Raw genomic sequence first — 21,497 nt, forward strand, 5'->3', positions numbered from 1 at the left:
AAGGACCATTAATTCTATACGCAATATTCTCCATCCTAAACATACTTTTAATTTAAATTAACCACATTTATGTAAGTATTTTTCAATTACATGCACAAAATCCAATACTACAAACATACCAAAGAAACAAGGACTACTTTGGGAATCATTCACAGAAAATTAGGTTTACCTGAGGTATAACCACAATCTCTACAGTGAGTGATGTAACTCAGATACAGCAGAATAAGTCAGTGCCCAGAAAATAAATAAGCTATTTTCACACTTAGAACATCTTATTTTCTCTGTCTGAAACACCATAGAAACCAGGCCTTCCCACTCAACCCTCAGTAGGCATTGGAAAGGTAAAGCAGAAAGGAGAAAAACTGCAGGAGAAGATAAAAGCAAGAATGAAGAAGTCTGGACATAATCTACCAGTACAGTAGACAGGGTAGCAACTTGTTTTTCTGTCATGGTTTCTACATTCACCATCTCCTCATATGGTCTACTTCACATTAATTTTATTTGGTTAACTACTTCTGCAAGGGAATAAATTGTCTGTAAACGTTAAAACACAAGAAAGACACAACTTCATATCTGTGGTTACTCAACACCTTGAGGCAACACATATTATTTCAGCTGTTACAGACACTACTAGCACAATGGTTCATCTGACTTGCAGAAAGAAAAATAGAAAAATGCTTTTGATGACCCAGTGACAAACTCCAAATATGCATACAGCACGTTAAATTTTCATTCCCCCCACCCTCCTCCATAGAAACTTCAATGCTATAATGTACTAACAAAAACTGTTTTCTTCATTGTTTGAAGACAACTTTATGTCCAGGGTTTAAAGCTACAGCTATGTAGCTGAATGCTATCAAAGAGATAAGCAATTCCTACCAATCTGCTTCTCAAAATATATCATGTATATAGGTTACAAGGAAGGGATCATCAGAAGCTATTTTTCTTTTGTAATAATATAAATGAACTTACATTTTAATACACAGTATTCTCCCCAGATTAAAGTTTCAAAGTAGCTCTATTTTCTGTTTAAAATTTGACTGATCAATGACCTGGTACCTTTATTATTTCTGAAGTTAGTATTATACTAATATGAAGTTACTTATTGAGAAATACCTCTGTAAGTAAGAGGAAAGCCACATAATAAATATATATACAAAGAAATAATCAGTGCAGAAAGACAAGAGCTTCAGATCCTGGAAGCAAACATAGCAGTGGTTAGACAGTTGGTCCTTAAGGAATAGAACAAAGCACCTGAAGGCAAAAAGCAGAGACTGCCCTCAGAGTGGCAATCTACAGTTCCTCAGAGTAAGAAAAAGATAGATGACCACTAGTATCATTACGTTTCCATGTTTAATCTAAGGCAGTAATTCTTTCAACTCAGCTGGAGCTGATAATGTAGAAAACAAATGAACTCTTAAGAGTCCAATGAAAATTCCCCAAGAGAAAAGAAAGTTTATAAATAGGTGGGAAAGGGTTGCAAAACTTCCTGGGTGATGGGATATTACAGATACAAAAAGGCTTACCATCTCTGTCTTTACTGAGAATTTTTGTTTAGGAATGAAGGATTGGTTTTTAAACTTGTCATTTTGAATCACAGCATTTTTTGTATCACATTTGCACTTTTAACAATTTGTCAAAAATAAATCTTACACAAACAAAACACTGTTTGAACTCAATATTATAACTTATGATCACTGTTTTATACAAAAGCTGTTTTGTTTTTCAAGAAAAACAAGCAATGAATTGTTTGCAGAAGCCCTTACCTCCTCTGTGGACTATGGTTCTGAGAGAACTCTGAATCGCTGTCTTTGGATGTTGGAGAGCCCTTATATGTATAAAAAACATCTTCTGTCTCAGTAATATAAGAAATCTCATTTGTAAGGTTATCGACAGATGAATGTCGCACCTTACGAATTTCATGACGTAGTCTAGGACTCCGCCTTAAAAAAGGGAACATGAAGACAAGTTAGTAGGTTGTAATCATTTGTGGAACATTCTGCAGTAGAATAGAAATCATCCTCAATCTATGCCCTGAAGTCGCCTTGTCAGGTTTACAGGTCTCACTTTAAACAACAGATGAAACAGTTTAAATAATGAGTTTTATAAAATTTGGTAAGGCACGAGGTGATTATATACGTCCACATATATAGCAGTAAACTGACTGTCCATCCAATCCCTTAGTGCTACCTGTACTTGTTAAAGTTATATTAATAGACTTAAAAAATGACTTGGACTGAAGGAGACCTTAAAGACCATTTATTTCCAGCACACTGCCATAGTCGGAGACACTTCCCATTAGATCAGGTTGCCCAAAGCCCCCTCTATACTGGCCTTGAATGATCCATGGATGGGGCATCCACAACATGTTGTCTCTTGGCAACCCGTTCCAGATCATCACCAGAACTGAGTAAAGAATTTCCCTTTAATATCTAATTTAAATCAACTTTCTGTTAGCTTAAAGTCATTATCCCTTGTCCTATCACTACAATCTTTGAGAAAGCATCTCTCTTTAGCTTTCTTATAGGCCCCTTTAGATACTGGGAGGTCACAGGATAATTCAGTATGGAAGGCACCTATGAAAGTCATCTAGTACAATGTCCTACTCAAAGCAGTGTCAACTGAGGTCAGATGAGGCTGTTCACAGCTTTATCCAGTGAGATCTCAAAAAATGTAAAGGACATAGACTCTATAAATCCTCTAAGCAAACTACTGCTCAGCTGTCTTTGTGGAAAAGTTGATTTTTCCTTAATTCCAATTTGAGCCTCTGTTGCTTTGTACTCCCACCTTGCAGCAATGTGAAGAACCTGACCACAACCTCCAGCTAACCTCCTCTTAAGTATTGTCAGGCTGTTAATAGGCAACTGGAAAACCTCTTCTCCAGGCTAAAGAATTGCAGTTGTTTCAGTCTCTCCTCACAGCAGGACACATTCCATGATAGACCCTTGCAGTACTCACCACATTTTACTGCTCTCCAAGTAGAGTAAAATTTATTAGCATTTACCCCTCAAAGACCAGCAGTTATTCATCCCATGTTACTATCCACCTATCCAGAACATGATATCATATTTTGGATATAATGTTAATACAGACTAGTTTAAAAAGCCTTGCTAAAGTTAAGGTAAATTACACTCACTCTTTCCTTGTCATTACATATACTCTCAAAATAACAGCATATATGTAGACACTACATATCTAGTCTGCTAGAAGACATGCAAGGTAGAAAAGGTAGAAGGCTGGAAGGTAAGGATAAGGATGAAACTTATTTTACCAATTAGGGGTAACAGGAGGTGATCGAGAAGGAAGGCTTTTGGTCTCTAGATGCTCAACAGATAAAGATCTCCTCATAGATGGGTTCCAAACCATCCCACCTATGACTTTTCTGCAGTACTGGCTGTTTACAGACCTGAAAAGCATTGAAAGTGAAAATCTATGTTAATTGTATTGCATAATTAGGATAAATAAAATATACTTTTTAAAGTACATTACATAATTCACATTTTAAAGAATCACCTGTGCTTATCCCCTCATTATAAAACAGGGATTTGCTGTCCCTCACTTGTTGCAACAAAACTGTTTAGTTCATCCCTACTTCAACTCTAATCAAAAACCTGGGTAAAAATAACTTTTTTTCTGAGAGTTATTTTTAACTTCATTGTGTTCAAGCAGATAGAAAGGAAAACAGGAAATTTGGCATGTTTTGCTGGCACCAAGCCAAGTGCCTGACAAAACATAATTCAATAGAGCACAAGATTCTAGACGTTTTCTGTTAAAACTTATGAATTGGTAACAACTCACTACGGCTTAACTGAGCACACAACCACTTTATCTATGTGATGACTCAGCAGATAAGAACTTGTCCTACTTCCAGCTGGGATGGAATTGTTTTCTTCAGAGCATCTGGTATGATGCTATGTTTTGGTTCTAGGAGAAAAACGATGTTAATAACACTCCGATATTTATAGCTGATGCTGAGCCTTGTTGTACAGAGCCAAAGTCATTCTCAGGGCCCAAGGAGCTGGAAGGGAACAGGATTAGGACAGCTTACTTGAACTGGCCATAAGGATATTTCATACCATATGACATTATGCAGAAGGAGTTTTGAAGAGGGTGAAAGTTTATCTTGCTCTCTTCTGCTTGCTAGGGGATAACTGAGAATCACTCAGCAAGTGGTGAGGAATTACTTGTGCATTACTTGTTATATACATTCACATATAACTATCATATTTAACTATTACATAGTCATAACTATTATCCTTTTCCTTATCTCTGTCTTACTAAATAACTATTTCAACTCATGAATTCTACTTTTTTTTTTTTCTTTTTTTAATTTATTTTTATTCTCTCCTTCATTCCACTGGGAAATGGGAGGAGAGTAAGGGAACAACAGCGTGGTGCTAAGCCAACTGTCAGATTAAACCACAACAGTCATTTTGCAATGCTGAATTCATACACCACATCAGTTTATCCGCTGTTTTATAATAATTTTATTATTATATAAGCCAAGGCCACACACTATAGCAAATTAAAAACCTTAATCCAACTCCTGAAGATGACAAACAATGTAGCAGAGAAAATAAAGCAAAGAATATGCTACACAACATTGTTCCACGAAAAGACTCTCAAAAAGCTCCATAAATAGTGAAAAAAACTAGCATAGTGACTAGCAATTACCAATACCTGACAAGTCCCACAGTGGACACCAAAATTGGAATAATACTAAACCGGTACCTTTTGAAACTTATTCCTTAAATTTATATGGACTATGCAACGCCTGTATGTGCATTGTGTATATAAATGCAGGATCTTTTCATCCACTTGCAGTTTTGAAAGAGAGAAATGTCTCCAGACATTGCATTCTGACAAGTGTTAAGAAAGTCACTTCCTCAATACAAGATTGTATTGATCCATAAAAGATCTAATCCTCAAAATACACATCTCTAAACACTTAGAAAAGTTCTTTATTGTTCATTCAGCTACTTGTTTTTATTCATTTCAGCTATGATCTAGTACTATGCAAAATTATGGAGATTCCACTTGGAAAATGTAACATTTTACAGTGTTCTTGTGCCTGGACAATTCTTTGTGCCTTTACTGGCATCATTTATAGGCAATGCTAGTCCCTTAGGTATAAATTTCTGCAGTACTGAAAGAGACATCAAAATATGAAGAGCCAATTGCCAAAATTTGGGAAATTATTGGAAGTATGATAACACAGAATTACAGAATGAGTAAGAAGGGACCTACAAGGATCTAGCCCAACTCCTGACATCATTCAGAAATTGAATCTGGGTCCAAGTAGGAAAAAGATAAATTAAATTAGAAACAATTCAACAGTTAAGGGGAAACACTGCAAAAGTAAAGGAAAGAGAAAGTAAACAAGAAAATATTCTCACAAAAACCATCAGAAAAAGCAGTTTACTGGTAAGTCTATGGAGACTACAGATAATCAAAGGACTAAAGAACTCCCTGAAGTCTCGCATTTTGAGAGGATAATGACATAAGACTTACAGCCCAGATGGTGCATATGGAAAGGGTACATCCCAACTTCATGTAGCAAAATAACAAGCTCTGAACTACATATTAGATACCACTGTGAAACTACCAGCTCAATGACAGCAGAAGCCAACAAAGCAAATAAAAGATGAGAAGTGTCACGACAGTGGAATCTTGAATGGTTGGATGGGGAGTTTTTTTCATCCCCATGTAACTAATTGAGATCTTTATGCACTTCAGAAATTGCCCTAACGTATTAAACAGTGTTTATATAACAATAAGGAGTAAACAGTTCAAAACAAATCTCTTCAGCAAATTCTCTTATTGGATCATTAACCACATAACATTTTAACTTTGTATCGTTGTTATACCTTATGCTGAAAAAGCAAGTTAAGATGATAACAGTAAAACAGACTCAAATAACTTTTTATGAGCATTATGTTATAATGACATCATTGTGCAAAAAAAAGGAAAACAAAGTTAGGCAATTTGTCCAACGGTTCACTAAGACTGACACAATCACAAGCAGAACTGAGCCCCGCAACTTCAAATTCAGTTGTCACTGACAAATCCTCCTTTTGGCATTTACAATGGGAAACATGCTTTCACGCAATACTTACTTTGCTGGATTTCTAGAACCTAGGGTCCAATAATGTGACAATATTTTTTTTTCATGAGGTAGTGACTTCTTTGCCTGAAAAAACGTGTGATGCTCTACACAAGACTTCCACAGATTTTTGCATGCTCTGTAATTTAACATGTTGAAGGCAACAATATGCTCTCTGGATTCATTCTGTAACAGTAAGAAAATGTATGTTTCAACATATACAAGCTGATCAAACAGAGCAAACGAAGTTATAAAGCTACCATATAAATAATAATGAAATTACTTTCAGCCTAAATAAGCAAATCAAATTCAGGAAAATAAAAATTCATCACATAGTAGATTTTGATCTGGAGATGGATGAAATGGCATGCTGAGTATATGAAATTCAAATGCCAAAACAAAGCTTTTAAAAGTGTAAGCAATATTAACAATTATTAAAAACTAACCAGTTTCTAATCATTACAGTGCTAATTTAATGCAATGTTTAAGTCTATAGTGTCAAATATATTTTATATACAAGTATAATGCGAAACAGCTAAACAGATTTTTGGATTTCCTATCAGATTGTGATCTTCCCATGACAAATCAAACTCTTTAACGTTGTATTAAGGTTGTAATGTAGAAGGGAAGAATTTATCTTCTAATTCAAACTCTTCATATAAGACTTCACATATATACATATTTTCCTTCAAGAGCATACAAAATTATCTGTTTGATATTCCCTTAGAAGATAGCCAAGATGTTAAGTGTTCCACTTTGAGAAAATGAAAGAAACCATGATGGACTGGAGCTGCTGCGGTTTGGATCCAATCCTGCCTTCTGAATTATAAAATAAAGCCAAAATAATGAGACCAAAAGGAAGCAGAATATGAAGCTTCCGCTGCACACGTTTTCACTTGCAACTTCAGTGCTCAGTGGAACATAGGTTTAACAACTGCACCACCCAAATTAGTGTCCTGAAGAACTGTAGCACTTGTTGAGACATTTCAGGTCCCAGTCCTCAAGAAAGTTTTGCACAAGATACATCTTCGGTTAGTTACCGAGGTTATCAACACAAATAACAAAGCAGAAGAAAGAGTAAAGCAAGGAAGAGAAAGGTATGTGTGATAAGCATGGCTATCAGAACTCAGCATCTCTGTAGAAAAAGAAAAAAAAAAGTACACAATTTGATCGCTCATCTTTTTCAGCTATTTTTTTCTGAACTTTGTCATTGCAGCATAAAATTAGGCAAGCAGCCAAGTCAACAAGGCTCTCTTTCTAGTTAACACTTTTTAGAAAGTAAGGATTTGAGTAGCAAAGCCTATTTATTAAATGACTCTAAGACCTAACAAAACTTCCTACTACAATCCAGCAATAAATCCCATGGATGACACCTGGGCTTCTAGCTGCAGAGTTCTTTTGTTTGTTCACAGCAACAGATCGGTTAGAAATAACTACAGACCATTCAGGCCAGAATAATCAAGCTAGTTTTCTTGCATTCTTTTTCTTTCTATGCAACATTTTAAAAATGTCATGCATCAGAAAACAATGCCACATTCCGCAAAGCACTTGAACTAGTGCAGTGACTTCATTTACAGATTCTCTATAGTGGAAAAGACAAGGAGAATCTCTAGGAGAAGCTAAAAATGACCTGCCCCTTTGCCACCTTTGGCATTGCTAGGTGTTTAAACGACTGTAATCTATATATTTCCTGTATCTATTAAAAAATGGAAAAAAAAAACCTCAAGTTTTTGTAGGGTTAGTTTGTTCACCCTGTATGGGAATTGCTAGGTCACAGCCTGAACCAGTGGCTGAACACGAGGTGACAAGATGTGGCTAACCCAGAGAGCTCAGGTACAAGGAATGCACCTGAATGACTGAGGGGGTGGACCCTCCTCACCTTCATTTAAGGGTTAGCAGCCAAGTGAGCAGGATCTCTATTCAGAGACTGTGCCCTTCTTGAGACTCCAATAGCTTTTTGGAAAGGGTAAGCCAGTTATCTCTGTATCACTTTCTGAACTAAATCTTAATGAATACCTTTACAAGCATGCTCCTATCCTTGTAAAAGGCACTATCATCACCTTCCATTGCAGCACACTCTTAACGTACTGGAACCAATTCATCTTTGTCAGCTCACCACAGTTACTTCTAATTAGCTTATATAAAATATGTTCAAACCCTGTGAAATTTTAACTCAGAATTGCTTGTGAGATAACAAGCATACACCACTTAAACTTCTAATGAATAACAGCACTTCTGACCTACTCTCTGTTAGCTGAATACCACTTCATGTGTTTTATACTACTCCAGAGAACAATTTAAAGGAAATTTCAGATATTTCTGTTGGCCTGGAGCACTGGTCTTTTAATAGGCATAAAAATCAGTTTATCTGAACATCTCAATTATATACTGAAAAGTGTTAAGATAAGGACTGAAGTACACCTAATATTTCATTTTTTAAATTGAAATTTGAAAAAAAACCAATTTCGTCACAATTAAATTTCTGTCAACTCCTGACACAATCTTCTTAAGTACTTTTACATAGGCTGAGAATTTAAATATGGACATACACTAAGGTAAGTAGCTTAAAGAAAATTTAGGAAAATCTGTTCAATTTTTACATTAAGAAAATCTTTTGTTAACTTGGTCTTCTAACTCATTAACAGGCCACCTTTTAAGTCACACCACAAAAATCTATGTATCATTTCAGGAGCTCAAGAGTATTCTAGTAGGATCCAAAGATTTAGTACTTACCACCATTCTCAAGGCAAATTCCAAAAGAATTGCATTCTAGTCATTTCTCAAGAAGTAAGGATTGGAGAAGTATGCCACCATTAAAGTAATGGGAAGAACTCTCAACAGCTAAAATGAGCATCCTACTATTTTAACATAAGGGGAGAACTCTCACCAGCTGTATGCCTATTTCATCACAGAGCATTTAAGCACATCTACAGCATAGGAGGTAAAAACACATACTAAAATGCAGAAAAGGAACAGTTGTTTTCAAGCATTACATAAGCACATAGTTCTATTTTGGAAGCTTCAAGAAGTTGCCTGTAAATTAGCATTGCTTCTATTCCTATTATAAATCTTATACCCTTCATTAAGTCTAAGTAACGTGGGCTTTTAAAACATCAGACATCCAGTGGTTCATTAGTCTTGCCTTCTAGTACTTCTGTAGCTTTTTAGTAAAAACAGAAATACTGCCTACTTCTTTCAAATAGCAGATCAATAGACTGAAGCAGTGGGATGATAGAAGTGGAAATGAATAACAGAAAGAGTGAGACAGAAAGTATGTAGATTCTTCAAAACAGTGGCATAAGGAAAAAGAGCAGGAGAATAAATCAAGGAAACAGAACATATCCTAGGTGACCACAAATTCACAGCCTTTAAGAAATTATGTAGATTTTAAAGAAAATCTACATATGACATACAAAATTCTGAAGTGTTTCTGTTACCATGTTTAATAAAAAATTGTCTAACACACAGCATCCACTCTGCTTTCTTCACGATCTTCCACCTTCCTTACTTACAGCCTTATTCACTTATTTTCCTCTGCGCTTCCAAGCAAAAGACCAACACAACATCAGCCACCAGCAGTCACAAGCCATTCAAGCAACCCAGTGTTCAAGAGAAATGCCATAGCAGTCCAGCTGCTCCTCATTCCCACAGCAGACTTTTCAAAGCAGCATCATTAGAGTACTGCAGGTATGCAGACTGCTGCCCTACATTTCAAGCAAAGGGGAGATAAAGGACAAGGATGTCTGTATCTAAAGGTTTAATAGTTTATCTGGTCTGCTTTTTCATATCTACTAAGAAAGAGTAAAAGGTCTTGTAGCCAGACTCACTTTTTCTACAGTTCTGTAGCTCTAAACATGACACAGCACACATTACTGTTATCTCACACAGGCCTACAGTTATACAAGAGATTGGTAAAACAAATTAAGGACTTTGAAATGTCATCATTTAATGGAAGTTCAAATAATCAAACTTCAAAAATGCTACTCTTTTCAAAGGTGACACTGGTCTCCAGAAAGAGAACTTCAATTTGACAGCAGCAAAGTCTTAAAACCATTACACACTGATGCTCTGTTTCTCCAAATTCTATAAAACTAAGCAGATTTAGTAGATTCATTGCTGTGAGGTACTCCACGGGGCACAGGGAGCATCAAAAAAAAGAGCAGCAGCTACTAACAAGAAAAACCCTAGGTTACTAAACACTGAAGAAAGGATGAACAGCTGTGTTTCCCTGAAGTATACAATGGAAAAGATACCAGAGTTAGAAAGACGTAGTCCAACAGACTGAAAGTGGAAAGGCTCCAAGTTGGAAAGGAAACAAAAATGGGAAATGAGTGAGCATAAAAGAACCACAATAGCGAAGACAAGTTGATAAAAAACAATTTCAAAAGGAAGTTAACATAATAGAGCACCTACAGGTCCACCCACCTTAAGTTGTAAAGGCAAAAATTTGAATACAATTGGTTAAGAAAAAAGTGAAATGACTACTTACATGTTTTTGCCGTTGTTGTATAAAAAACTTTTTCCTTTTGAAGGAAATTTTTAATATGTTCACCCTAAAAGAGAAAGGCAGACCATGAGACACTAAATAATGTTTGAAGGGAAAATAATAATAATAAAAAAATAACATGGTGTGTAGTGAGCGTAAGAGATTACAGTTGTTAAACATTCAGTAAAAAATACGCAATCATCTCCTGTATGTTGAGTGGCAAATAGATGTCAAGAAACTCAAAAAATTTTAGCTAAGGAGGAAAGGTCTTTTGAAAATTAAGGTTCTTCCTCATTTACTCTTTAAATAGCTCACATAGCAATTCTCTCCCACCAAATCTATTCTTGCAGTAAAAACTTGATGACATCCTTTACTAGCTGCACAAATGTTAGATGTGTCAAGTTTGTATAGCTTAAGAATTATATGACAACTGTGACTAAAAGAACAAAATTTAAGACCTTAATGACATGACAAAATTGGTCGAACAGTATCTAAAATTGCCCAGAAATTTCACAGAACATTGAAAGATAATGTATTCCTCTTAACAACAAAAGCATTGTAATCATAGTCAAACTTGATGGATGAAAACTGTAAGAATGGGTGTTAATCTTTTTTTCACATATTATTAACACTGTAAAAAAATACAACAAACTATGTAGCTGAAATGAATACTTTTCCATACATACGTGGTATGAATAAAGATTTTCTAAGGCTAGGATTACACTGGAATTGGTGCTTAAGGATATAATTAAAATGAAAAGTGTTTATCAGTTTTGCTAGATTGAATAAACTTCTAGGCTCCCACACATTTTCCTACAGCTAAACAAGATTTGTCTGAATTCTCAGTTCTTTTCTACGATACTTCTTTTCAATAATTGAAATCTATGCATTCTGGAAAAAAATTCACTGTCTGTAATCAGGTGGAACCATATGGATAGCTGGAGAAAGCTATTTCAGGTCTGATCAATGTTTGTGGAAAAAGCCATCTATACCACACCAAAGATTTTCAGGAGGTTGCTACTAAAGGTCTCAAAATACTCTGTAAACTGCTAACATTTCACAGCATCTTAGATTTCCAAATACAAAGCATATCAAAGATCATCTCAGTTCTTAACACGGTTTTTTACATCACTCAGCAAGTAGAACAACAGCATATAATCCATTCTCCATTCCTGTGCAGGATGCACTGTCTCAGAGCAACTCTCCTTGTTCACAGAGGAGATCATATATGCAAGTTACAAAGAAGTGAACTGAATGAACAATTCCTACTGTTGTATAAAAGGGGCAGAAAACCAAACCTGTGCTCACATCCAAAAAAAAATATTTTCCTCTCTCAATTACAGAACCACAAATGAACAAGAATTTCATTTATAGTATTCCTAGGCAATTGTTGTTCAAGGTATTGGAAAGTTTAAATAATATCCATCTTTTTTGTAAGGACAATTCTAGAAATATCTGCTCCACTTGACTTGCTGCCTCAAGTGATAATGATCTGTACTGTATATCTGTAAGCTCTGCATTCCCATCTTGCCCACAAGTCATATAAATTTGTAGTAGTACTTACTGAGGTGGAACTCATTACTATCTATCTATCTTAATGTTAGTGCTACTCTGGCTGAAGTAGTACTTTTCCAGTTTCTTTCCTTTCACTTTTCTTTACTTTTGCTTACACTTCAGCGTTTGGAGTTGTTCACACAGTTGCTGTCACTGCTCTTACACTAATGTGGTGCCAGCAGAAATACAAAATACAAATGAGTGACATTGCAGACTAAGCATAACATCCTCCAGCTAACAGCAAAAAGGTAGCCAGCATCTTAAAACACCAAGACTCTCTCCATCTCTCCCCACTTCTTTTAAACAATTTTCTGCATGACCACATAACCACTTCATGTCAAATCAAGGCAGTAAGTCTCTTTTATTTCACTGTATATACAACATACCTCTCAATTCCACTCATTCTTAAAGCATAACTAAGCCTATTTAATTCAGTGACAAACAACACTTGCTAATCTGACAGTTTTATGTAACATTAACACAAAATCATTTGCAGCACTACGCCTATTAGTCAAGGCAATGTTCACATACAGCACAAGTCACAGACTAAAGCGAGAGATTAAGGATTTGAAGGATTTAGATTTAACAAGGGTTTGAAGGTGTCACATCCAAAATGAGCTGAATGGATTCCAGTTATTTTAACAGGTGGCTCAGCTGCCCCTACCACTCACCAATCATCTGTCCAGTGAACACGCAGCTTTCATGAAATATCAAAATTCACCATTTATTTTTAAAATGCTCAATAGCTGAAGCTCAGTGACATGATACATTTTTGGCTCCTGTCTTTCTATCATTCACAAGGGTCAAAGCAGATTCGTCACTCACTGAACCATAGTTACTCATTTCTGAGCACCATGGAGGTTCTGCTGCTAACAGCTGGTATTTTTTGACCCGAAGGAAAAATATTTCTTAACTGTAAATCTTACGGTTTGCCCTAGGAAGATTCAGTAGGAAAGCTCCTGTCAAATGTTGTCTATGTAAGACTCAGTTCAGTAGTTTCTTGATTTTAGCTAGCAACAAAGCAGATATTCCTTCAGCACTTTCTCTCAAGTTATCAAAGCAAAGAATCCGCACCCAGTGAACAGCTTATAATACACTACCTTTGCTGCTGCTGTAGAACAGAAGGGAGCCTGTACATTTTTGCCTTTAGGATATTTTACCTGCCAGACAAACCTGGAAATGACCACATAATAGTAAAGCACCCCAAGAATAATTTTCTATAGAATATGAATTTTGAAGTTAAATCAGAAGTTATTTTTAAAATCTGCCTTGACTTGTGTTGCCTCTGCCTGAGTGCTCAGCTCCTTACAAAGTTTGCTTTCATTGAAAATCCTCCCTTTACCAAGGCAGGACAATCTATTCACTGCCTCTCTGTTTCCAAACACTTTTGGTTCCCTTTGACTACTGCCATACAACACAGTTGTATGGAGATCCATTAATGCTGCAGAGCACTTTGGTGTTGAAATGAGTGCTTTGATGGTGTTTGCTGCCACCTTGAGTTCCACGTTTATGCTGAAGCCTCCTCAGTTCACAGGAAGATGACTTACTACAAGCAGTTACATAAAAAGACTAAATAACAATTCCAATTATCTGAATAGGTTTTTGCATTCTCAGGCATAGTGTTTCATGAGGAGCCTCCTTATGCTTTCAACGCAACCAACATACATTAAAACTACACTGCCAAAATGTATTCCACTTGGATGTCTAAAAATAAATTGAAAATATACACTACAAGTGCATACAATACTAGCTCACATACTTACCTGACAATTTATTATTATTTTTTTAAATGGGTAGGGAGAGGTTAGAATGGAAGAAATAGATAATTCCTGAATGAATAATTATAACCTACTCAGAAAATATCTAAAGTCATCCCCTATGTAGTGGGTTTATGCCCTTTCATCCCTTGCAACCTGAGAATACAATTTTAAAGAAAGAGTGGGAAAGCTTGAAACAATTGCAATAGCAGTCAATTGAAACTACTAGCACCCATAACTGCTGTTTCAGGAGAGAAAGTTATTCAAACTGAAAAAATGTTTTTGTTCCCACCCCAACTCTTTTTTTTGTTTTGTCAGTTACAGTAGTTTTACGGGCAAAATGTTTTAGCAGCTGTGTTTTACTCCTGAAGAGCAAGAAGGAATAAAAGTATGTAGATTGCTTCAAAAGTAACATGTCCTAACACGATAAAAAAGGAGACATTATGTTTGAGGCAGTTCTCGAACTATAGGACATTGTGCATCCCTCTTGCCTTATATGCTGTAAAGCACTGTTTCCCTTCTATTAAAAATATATAGTACTCACTTTAAGATGTTGTCACTATGGTTTTCAAGGTGTTACTATTGCCTATTCATGCCAAAGGACACTAAAGTTGGCACAACAAGCCTTGCAAAAGATAGAAAATGTGCCTGCAGTTGCAAATTTTTAAAATTTGCAGCTGTTTCAAGAAGCTGGGAGATTGACATATGAAAGGATGGAGCTCAGGGCACAAAGATGAGAGATAAAAGTTTTCTATGCTGCAGTGTGCATTAGAGGAGTAAAAAAAACAAGACACTACTGTGCTATATGAAAGCATTATTGACATGCATTTGTGATGGCTACAGTATATTTAAGTTGAAAGAGAAGTCACTGCAATGAAAAGAAAATCCAGAGAGTATATGGTACATTTACCATTAAAATTTAAATGGAAACCTATTTTATTATTTTATCCTAGGAAATACCTATTAGATTGTGCTCCTAATGATCTGAGCGAAGAACTTGTGCATTTAAGGAAGATCGCTTATAGGCACTTTCTTGCATAATCAAGGTGCAAAAAGCCAGTAGAACTCACTGAAATGCATTATCCTGTCATGAATACAAGAACTTAATAGTTTTACTGAAAACTTTCTCCAGAAAAACTGTTACAAATTATGTGAGGAAGTTATGTATAATATGATAAAACTGTACTTTCTAATGTAATTACACTTACTTTAAAGAAAAAAGAGGGAAACATTCTTTTCTTTCTAATCCAATCAAAAAAATCCTAAGGAAAAGCCAAACCACTATATCACTTGCCATTTACTTAACGGGTTTTACTATAATATAAATAAACTACATAAATACTACTCATAACTAGAGCTTTCCTAATTTCTGATGTCATTTACATTAGACATCTTGTATACTCTTCTTCCTATAGAGAATATTTTCTAAAACACTGCCAGGTGTTGTCAGAACCATAGTACAATGAAAAAGTCTCTTCCCCCATAGACTCTAAATCTTACAAGTTTCCATTAGACAGCCTTGTCTGATGACATCTAAAAATTTACATGTTAGACTATTCCTGTTTCAATAAATCCAATATTCGAAGTAATTCATTTTACATTTCTATGAAGCGAATATCAGACCATTAGCTGTTGAGCTTCCTAGTTATGCTGATTTAAACAAAAACAAAAAATGCCACTACACATCTTTATGATCAACAGCAGGACGCATCTCTAAAACCACAAAGTATTCCTATTTATACACTGATACATCTATGTGAGTGGACTCAAACAAGATTTCACACAGTTCAAGTAGTTCAAAATTCCTTAAGAATTAACAAGTTTCATTTTCACCAGTGTAAGGAAATACGTTAATTCATAAAGAACAAAATTATATACTACAAATTTCTTTGAACTAAATGTTAAAGCAGATGAAAATACAATTAAAAGACCAGATATAATTCTTCAATAATAAATGAATTTACCAGGGATAGAAGCTTGTGCAGATGAGTTTTCTATACACAGCAATTCCACTGGATGCAATACCAATCATGAGATCTAGATTATGGAGATCCTGCAACAGAAAAGTACTGTAAGAGCAGATGCATAAGTTTGTGCAATTCCTATTAATCTACTTATAAATTCATTTTCAAGTTTTCTATATGTAAAATGTAACTCCCATGGCAAAAATTCAACCACTTGTTAGGATTTATTTTATTTTTTTCGTCTTTTCTTTGATCCTATCTACTAGGTATTGCAGTCACTAAAACAAGCTGTAATGCTAATCTAACTATATCAGATTTAAGACAACATGACATTAAAGTTTCCAGCCTAACCTTACACTAATTCAGCAGCACTGGTAAATAACCTGCAGTATTTCTTAAGATCGGCCAGTCAAAATTTTCGAAATGGGACAAAATTTGTCTTATTCTAAGCTGACCTCCAAAGAAGTCTTACCAAAGACTGGGCAAGAGGTAGCCACAATTCTGCATATGCTAAACCAATATGCACATGCATATGAATATTTGAAACACAAAACTGAATCAATTGTTAATTAAGAAAGAAACCTGTGTATTAGCTTCACATGCTAAACTGGAAAGATGCATCCATAATTTACAATAGCTTTATGATTACTGAGACAGTCAAGAAAAAATAAAAGCTTAAAAATAAAGCAAAAATTTGAGGTTATTAAGAAAAAAAGAGGAAAGAGCTGAATGCTCAATTTGAGGTGAAACCCAAACTGATGTTACAAAAATTAGAAATCTTGGCTTACATTTTCTCTGTGATGGACCTGCGATAGTACATCATAGACAAGTTTCTAAACAGAGCAGAATATGTGCATATATCTACACAAGCATAGAACCCACTAGTTAAAATATCAGGTCTGACTCAAATCTAGCTTTGGATTACTTTGCAAAGGATGGCCAAAGGTTCTATTAAGGCCTTCAGTACTTAGCTGCTCCTCTAGATGGTACTCTGTGCTCACTGAAATACACGTAATTCTCGTATATCCAGTCCCTATTTCTTCATATTAGTAAGATACAGAAGAATAGACCACATACCATATGAACTAAAAACAGTGAAAAGTCTACAGCAAATCCTTTAAAAATGATTGAATAAAACTGTGATACATGTACATGACTGAATTAAGCTGAATCCAATTTGCAACAGTTTACAAAACCTGTGAAATACCACAGTACTTCACAAAGAATGCGCATAACCTAAATATTTAATAAATAATACATCAGCACTAAAAACTGACAAGAGAGACACCATTTCTATTTCTATGAGTTTAATAAATGAAAATTATATAGGTAACTGTACAAACAAGCTTAATCTCAGAATAGTGCAGAATTCACTGAAATGATGAACAATTCCCTGCAGCAGCAGGGCTACCTGCTACCCCACTTTTCCAAAGGCTGCTGCTACAAGAGGTTGTTGAACCTCCATCTGAAGATGCTCCTGGCTTGCCACAGTTTATGGCAGCATAATACAGAAATCCAGATCTTGCACCTCTTTATTTTAATGTGCTGGGGAAAAAATTGAAGAGTTTTGGCAAGGGAATACATCTAATTTAGCTGCTTTTGTCCTGATACCATCCAACCTAACACAGAGCAGAAGCCTGTATTACTGCAACTTGAAGCTTACTCCAAGTTCCTGCATTAAAGAAAAAATAGTATCAAAAAAATAATAATAAATCAATAGTCTGAAGGAAAAACAGCTTAGGAGAAAAAAAAAAAATGAAAGCCTAAATTATTTACCAGAAAAAGAACCACAGAATCACAGAAAATTCCAAGTTGGAAGGGGTCCATAAGGATCACCGAATCCAATTACTGGCTCCACACTGGACCACCCAAAATTCAAACCCAATGTCTGAGAGCATTGTCCAAATGCTCCTTGAACTGCATCAGCTTGAGGCCATGCCCACTGCCCTGGGGAGCCTGCTCCAGTGTCTGACCACACTCTGACGAAGACTCTTTTCCTGATGTCCCGAGAATTAGCTAAACACTTGATGGGGATTAAGTAGGCCAAAGTATTCTATTTTTTCTAGAAGCTGTGCCAAAACAAACTTCATATTCTGCCTCTACCTCAGTCAAAATACCTAATCTTCCTGGCTTATTCATTTAAGGAATTCTTCTGTATTAAACAAGTAATCTGAAAACAAGATCTTGGACCAGCCTAAAGAAATAGGATCTCACAAAAGAAAGATGAGATAGATGGGCACTTACTTTCCTTTCTAAGCATCTGTGCTATTGAACTGCACTGAGAACTGTCACGCATATACTTCTTTTTCCTTCTTTCTTTATAGAGATAAGCACACGAAATAAAAAACCCGCAAACAAGGTAAAAAACGATCATGTCTGTGATCTTGTTAATTAAATATTCATTGATTTTTAATTTCAAATGCAATTACCAATAAGATTTTTGTAGACATGAAAATAGCATTGATTCTGCAGGTATCCCTTCAGTTTCTATAAGTTCCCCTCCAGAGTAGAAACAGGTTAATATCAGAACAATTATTCATCAGATCAGATAGTGTTCTAAAGTAAAAAGAAGATATAGTACAGAATTCAAGAAACTTCGATATAATTTTGAGGCATTAAATTCACTCTTAAGTTTCTTAGTATCAGATCATTTTTGAATATAACACTCTAAAGGTTCTGATTGATCCTCAGAAAAATGCAGAAATGACTGCTGATGAAAACTGAACTCTGTTTAAGACACTACTCAAAGTGTTCTGTTTGGTTGTTAGAAGGAAGCACATGCTTGAGTTCTGCAGAATGACTTCACATAACAGAACACTAAGATTAAGGAAACTAGGCATTCATCTGATGTTTCATCATCATCATAGAATGACCTGGGTTGAAAAGGATCACAATGATCATTTAATTTCAACCTCCCTGCTGTGTGCAGAGTCGCCAGCCACTAGAAACGTTATCCAAAAGCATCCCTCTCTGGATCACAAGTACAAGAGGACCAGTTTCTTCTGTCTATTAGCATACAGGCCAGTTGTTACCCACTTTCTCTGCCACGCAGAATATCTAAGACTAAGATTATTTTATCCATGAGGAAAGAGCTGAATTACAAGGATTCACAGAGGTAAAACCTTTCCAAATGTCAGTTTTGTAACTAGCCTCTGCTAACATCTATTCAAAGCACTGGGATTTGGCAAAACACAAAGGAAGATTTAAGAACAGTATTAAGCAAGGAAGGCTATGAAGAACTATGCCAAATACCCCCATCAAAGCTGGGGTTTCATGTAATAGTCTCAGTAAAGATATAGTGAGGGGAGATATCTAACCTTCACTGCAGACTTCAGAACCAGAGACTCTTTCAAACTTCAGAAAAGTATTGTTTACAGCTGACATGAACTACCAGATGAGACCAAATGATGAATATTCCTCTGTAGGACTGCTGCTGCAGCATAGGCTTACAACTTAGCAAATAATAGAGTATCTACCAGGACAGGACACCAGGAATGACCACTCCGATGAAACCCAGTACTACTACTTTTCTCATAGGCTTTGAAAAATAAATGAATTGCAACAACAGTATTAACTCAGATGGAAATAGTAGCAAAACAATCTGCATCTTAGCTGCCTGGAATAAAATGCTTTGACTCAAATGTGTACTATTCGATTCAGATCATACAAAAAATACTGTTTGGTGTGAGGTAGGGTAGGTGATCATAACTAGTAGTCAGACATCCTGTGCCAGTAGATACAAAAGAATGCACTGAAAATAAGAAATAGACTGTTTAAGCAGTATTTCCAGATACTACTCTGAACTGAAATCTTGTTTGGCTGAAAAACGTCTCGGTCCACTCTGAACTGTCCTTCCTACTTGACACTGATCTCTACTAACATCCTGTGTATATTTCAATAGCCTACAATTCAGGAAGTCTATAAGAAATTTAAATAATTTCAGAAACTGCATCCCATGAATTCTAAGAGAATAGAATGTTTGTCTTATCATGAAAGTCTGGAATTTAAGGTCTTTTATCAAAACAGTAAGCAACCAAAAAAGTTAACAGGCACAGACTGATGAACTACAGGCATACAGGGAAATCTGAGGTGTGATGGGTAAGGGGCTCTTCAGCAAAGCAGAAATTTCACAGAGATAACAGAAGGGACAGTGAATCCAAACAAAACCAGATTTAAGATACTCATTTAACCTCATAGAAGGGTAAATTTTTACACTGTCAAAAAAACAGTGTCATAGTAAGCATGAATGAATTTCCAGTATCACTCACCCACAACCTCTGCATTTGAAACAATATATCTTAACAGTTGTCAAGTAAAACTGGCCTCTCCTAATTCCCCTTGCAGATGTTATGAGCATAGTTTTCATATTCTAATCCTTTCAGTCTTTTCCTTACCTTTCTACTCCCACTTTCCCTTAAAAAACGGCCACTACTGTTTTTCAAAATAATTTTTCCATGAGTATGAATGTAATTACAGTAGCTTTATACATGAGTAGTTTAGGGATCTTTATTAATTCAATGTACTCACTTATTTATGATAGCGTACGTAAAAAAAAGAAACAATTTTACTAAGAAAATGATCTTTTCTATCCACTGCACAAGGTTGCAAAAGATCTTAAAGACCATTTAGTCCAACCATTTATCTCCCACCGATATTTCCCCAATAAACCACATCTTATAGTGCTACATCTAAAAGTTTCTTGAACACCTCCAGGGACCTTGACTCCACCACCTTCCGGGCAGCCTGTGCCACTGTCTCACCACCCTTTCTGAGAAGACATTTTTCCTGGTAGCCAATCTCATCCCCTGGTGAAACTAATGATATTTGCATTAAAATCCTCAATATCAAGCATTATCAATAAATCTCAGATGAATGTTAGTAAAAACAGCAGTCATCTTCATTAAGGAGCTCAACCTTCTGCATTGCACTTCACTAGGTTTTTATGTTGCAAGCTATATGCCAAAATAGTTCACTAATTCATAAGAGCACAAATTATCATTTGTGCACCAGGATGCAAGAAAAAGAAGTATTGGCAATTCAGACACTGTAATTAAACAATGAAATACCAGTAGACAACGAAATGCTAGGACATATTTCTTATCAATGAATACTGTGTGTCTGAAGGGTCAAATACACCCCTAGTGGTTACCTACCACTTAGATTCAGCCTATAGTCAGAGGATACAGAAATAAAAAATGGGTCAATATTTTTAATGCTGTGTAAAGAAAATGAATGCTGCTTATATTGAGACATTCATAAACTTTAGTAAATTTCTTAAGTAAAATGTACTGCAGCATTAAACTATATGTTTTTAAGATGCATTGTAACTCCTTTGAGATTAATCTTAGTTTTTTTTATTTATTGTAATTCCAGAATCTAAGTTACACAGAACATTTGAAAAAATATCAAATTCAAAAGTGACACATGGTAAAGTCAAGAATGAAATGCTACGGTTTGTATTGCTGTATATATCTATAACAATGTGTATATAACATTTTGCAAGTGAAATATTGCAATGTAAACATACTCTACCACTGTGCAATTCCACTCCATAGAAATCAAGGGTCCGTGCTATATTTATGTAGCAGGACTCCGCTTCAGATTGCTTGAGGCCACTGAAAGAGGGCAAAAAA

At 35.6% G+C, this 21,497-nt stretch overlaps 1 protein-coding gene across 4 annotated transcripts in view; it reads right to left on the minus strand.

Annotated features, from left to right (window-relative positions):
* PTPN3 (protein tyrosine phosphatase non-receptor type 3) overlaps positions 1–21,497 on the minus strand; it is a 156,098-nt gene that overhangs the window by 42,532 nt on the left and 92,069 nt on the right. For 2 of the 4 annotated variants that reach the window (XM_010708587.3, XM_010708588.3), the window contains exons 9-14: positions 21,392–21,479; positions 15,865–15,953; positions 10,593–10,656; positions 6,117–6,289; positions 3,272–3,406; positions 1,767–1,943 (exon numbers count right to left, since the gene is read on the minus strand). In XM_010708587.3, coding sequence (XP_010706889.2) covers positions 1,767–1,943; positions 3,272–3,406; positions 6,117–6,289; positions 10,593–10,656; positions 15,865–15,953; positions 21,392–21,479 — 726 coding nt within the window. The remainder of the gene's footprint in view (positions 1–1,766; positions 1,944–3,271; positions 3,407–6,116; positions 6,290–10,592; positions 10,657–15,864; positions 15,954–21,391; positions 21,480–21,497) is intronic. The other 2 variants (XM_010708589.3, XM_010708590.3) reach the window with 2 other exon arrangements.

Source organism: Meleagris gallopavo, chromosome 3, assembly GCF_000146605.3.
Source record: "Meleagris gallopavo isolate NT-WF06-2002-E0010 breed Aviagen turkey brand Nicholas breeding stock chromosome 3, Turkey_5.1, whole genome shotgun sequence".
Lineage (NCBI taxonomy): Eukaryota > Metazoa > Chordata > Aves > Galliformes > Phasianidae > Meleagris > Meleagris gallopavo.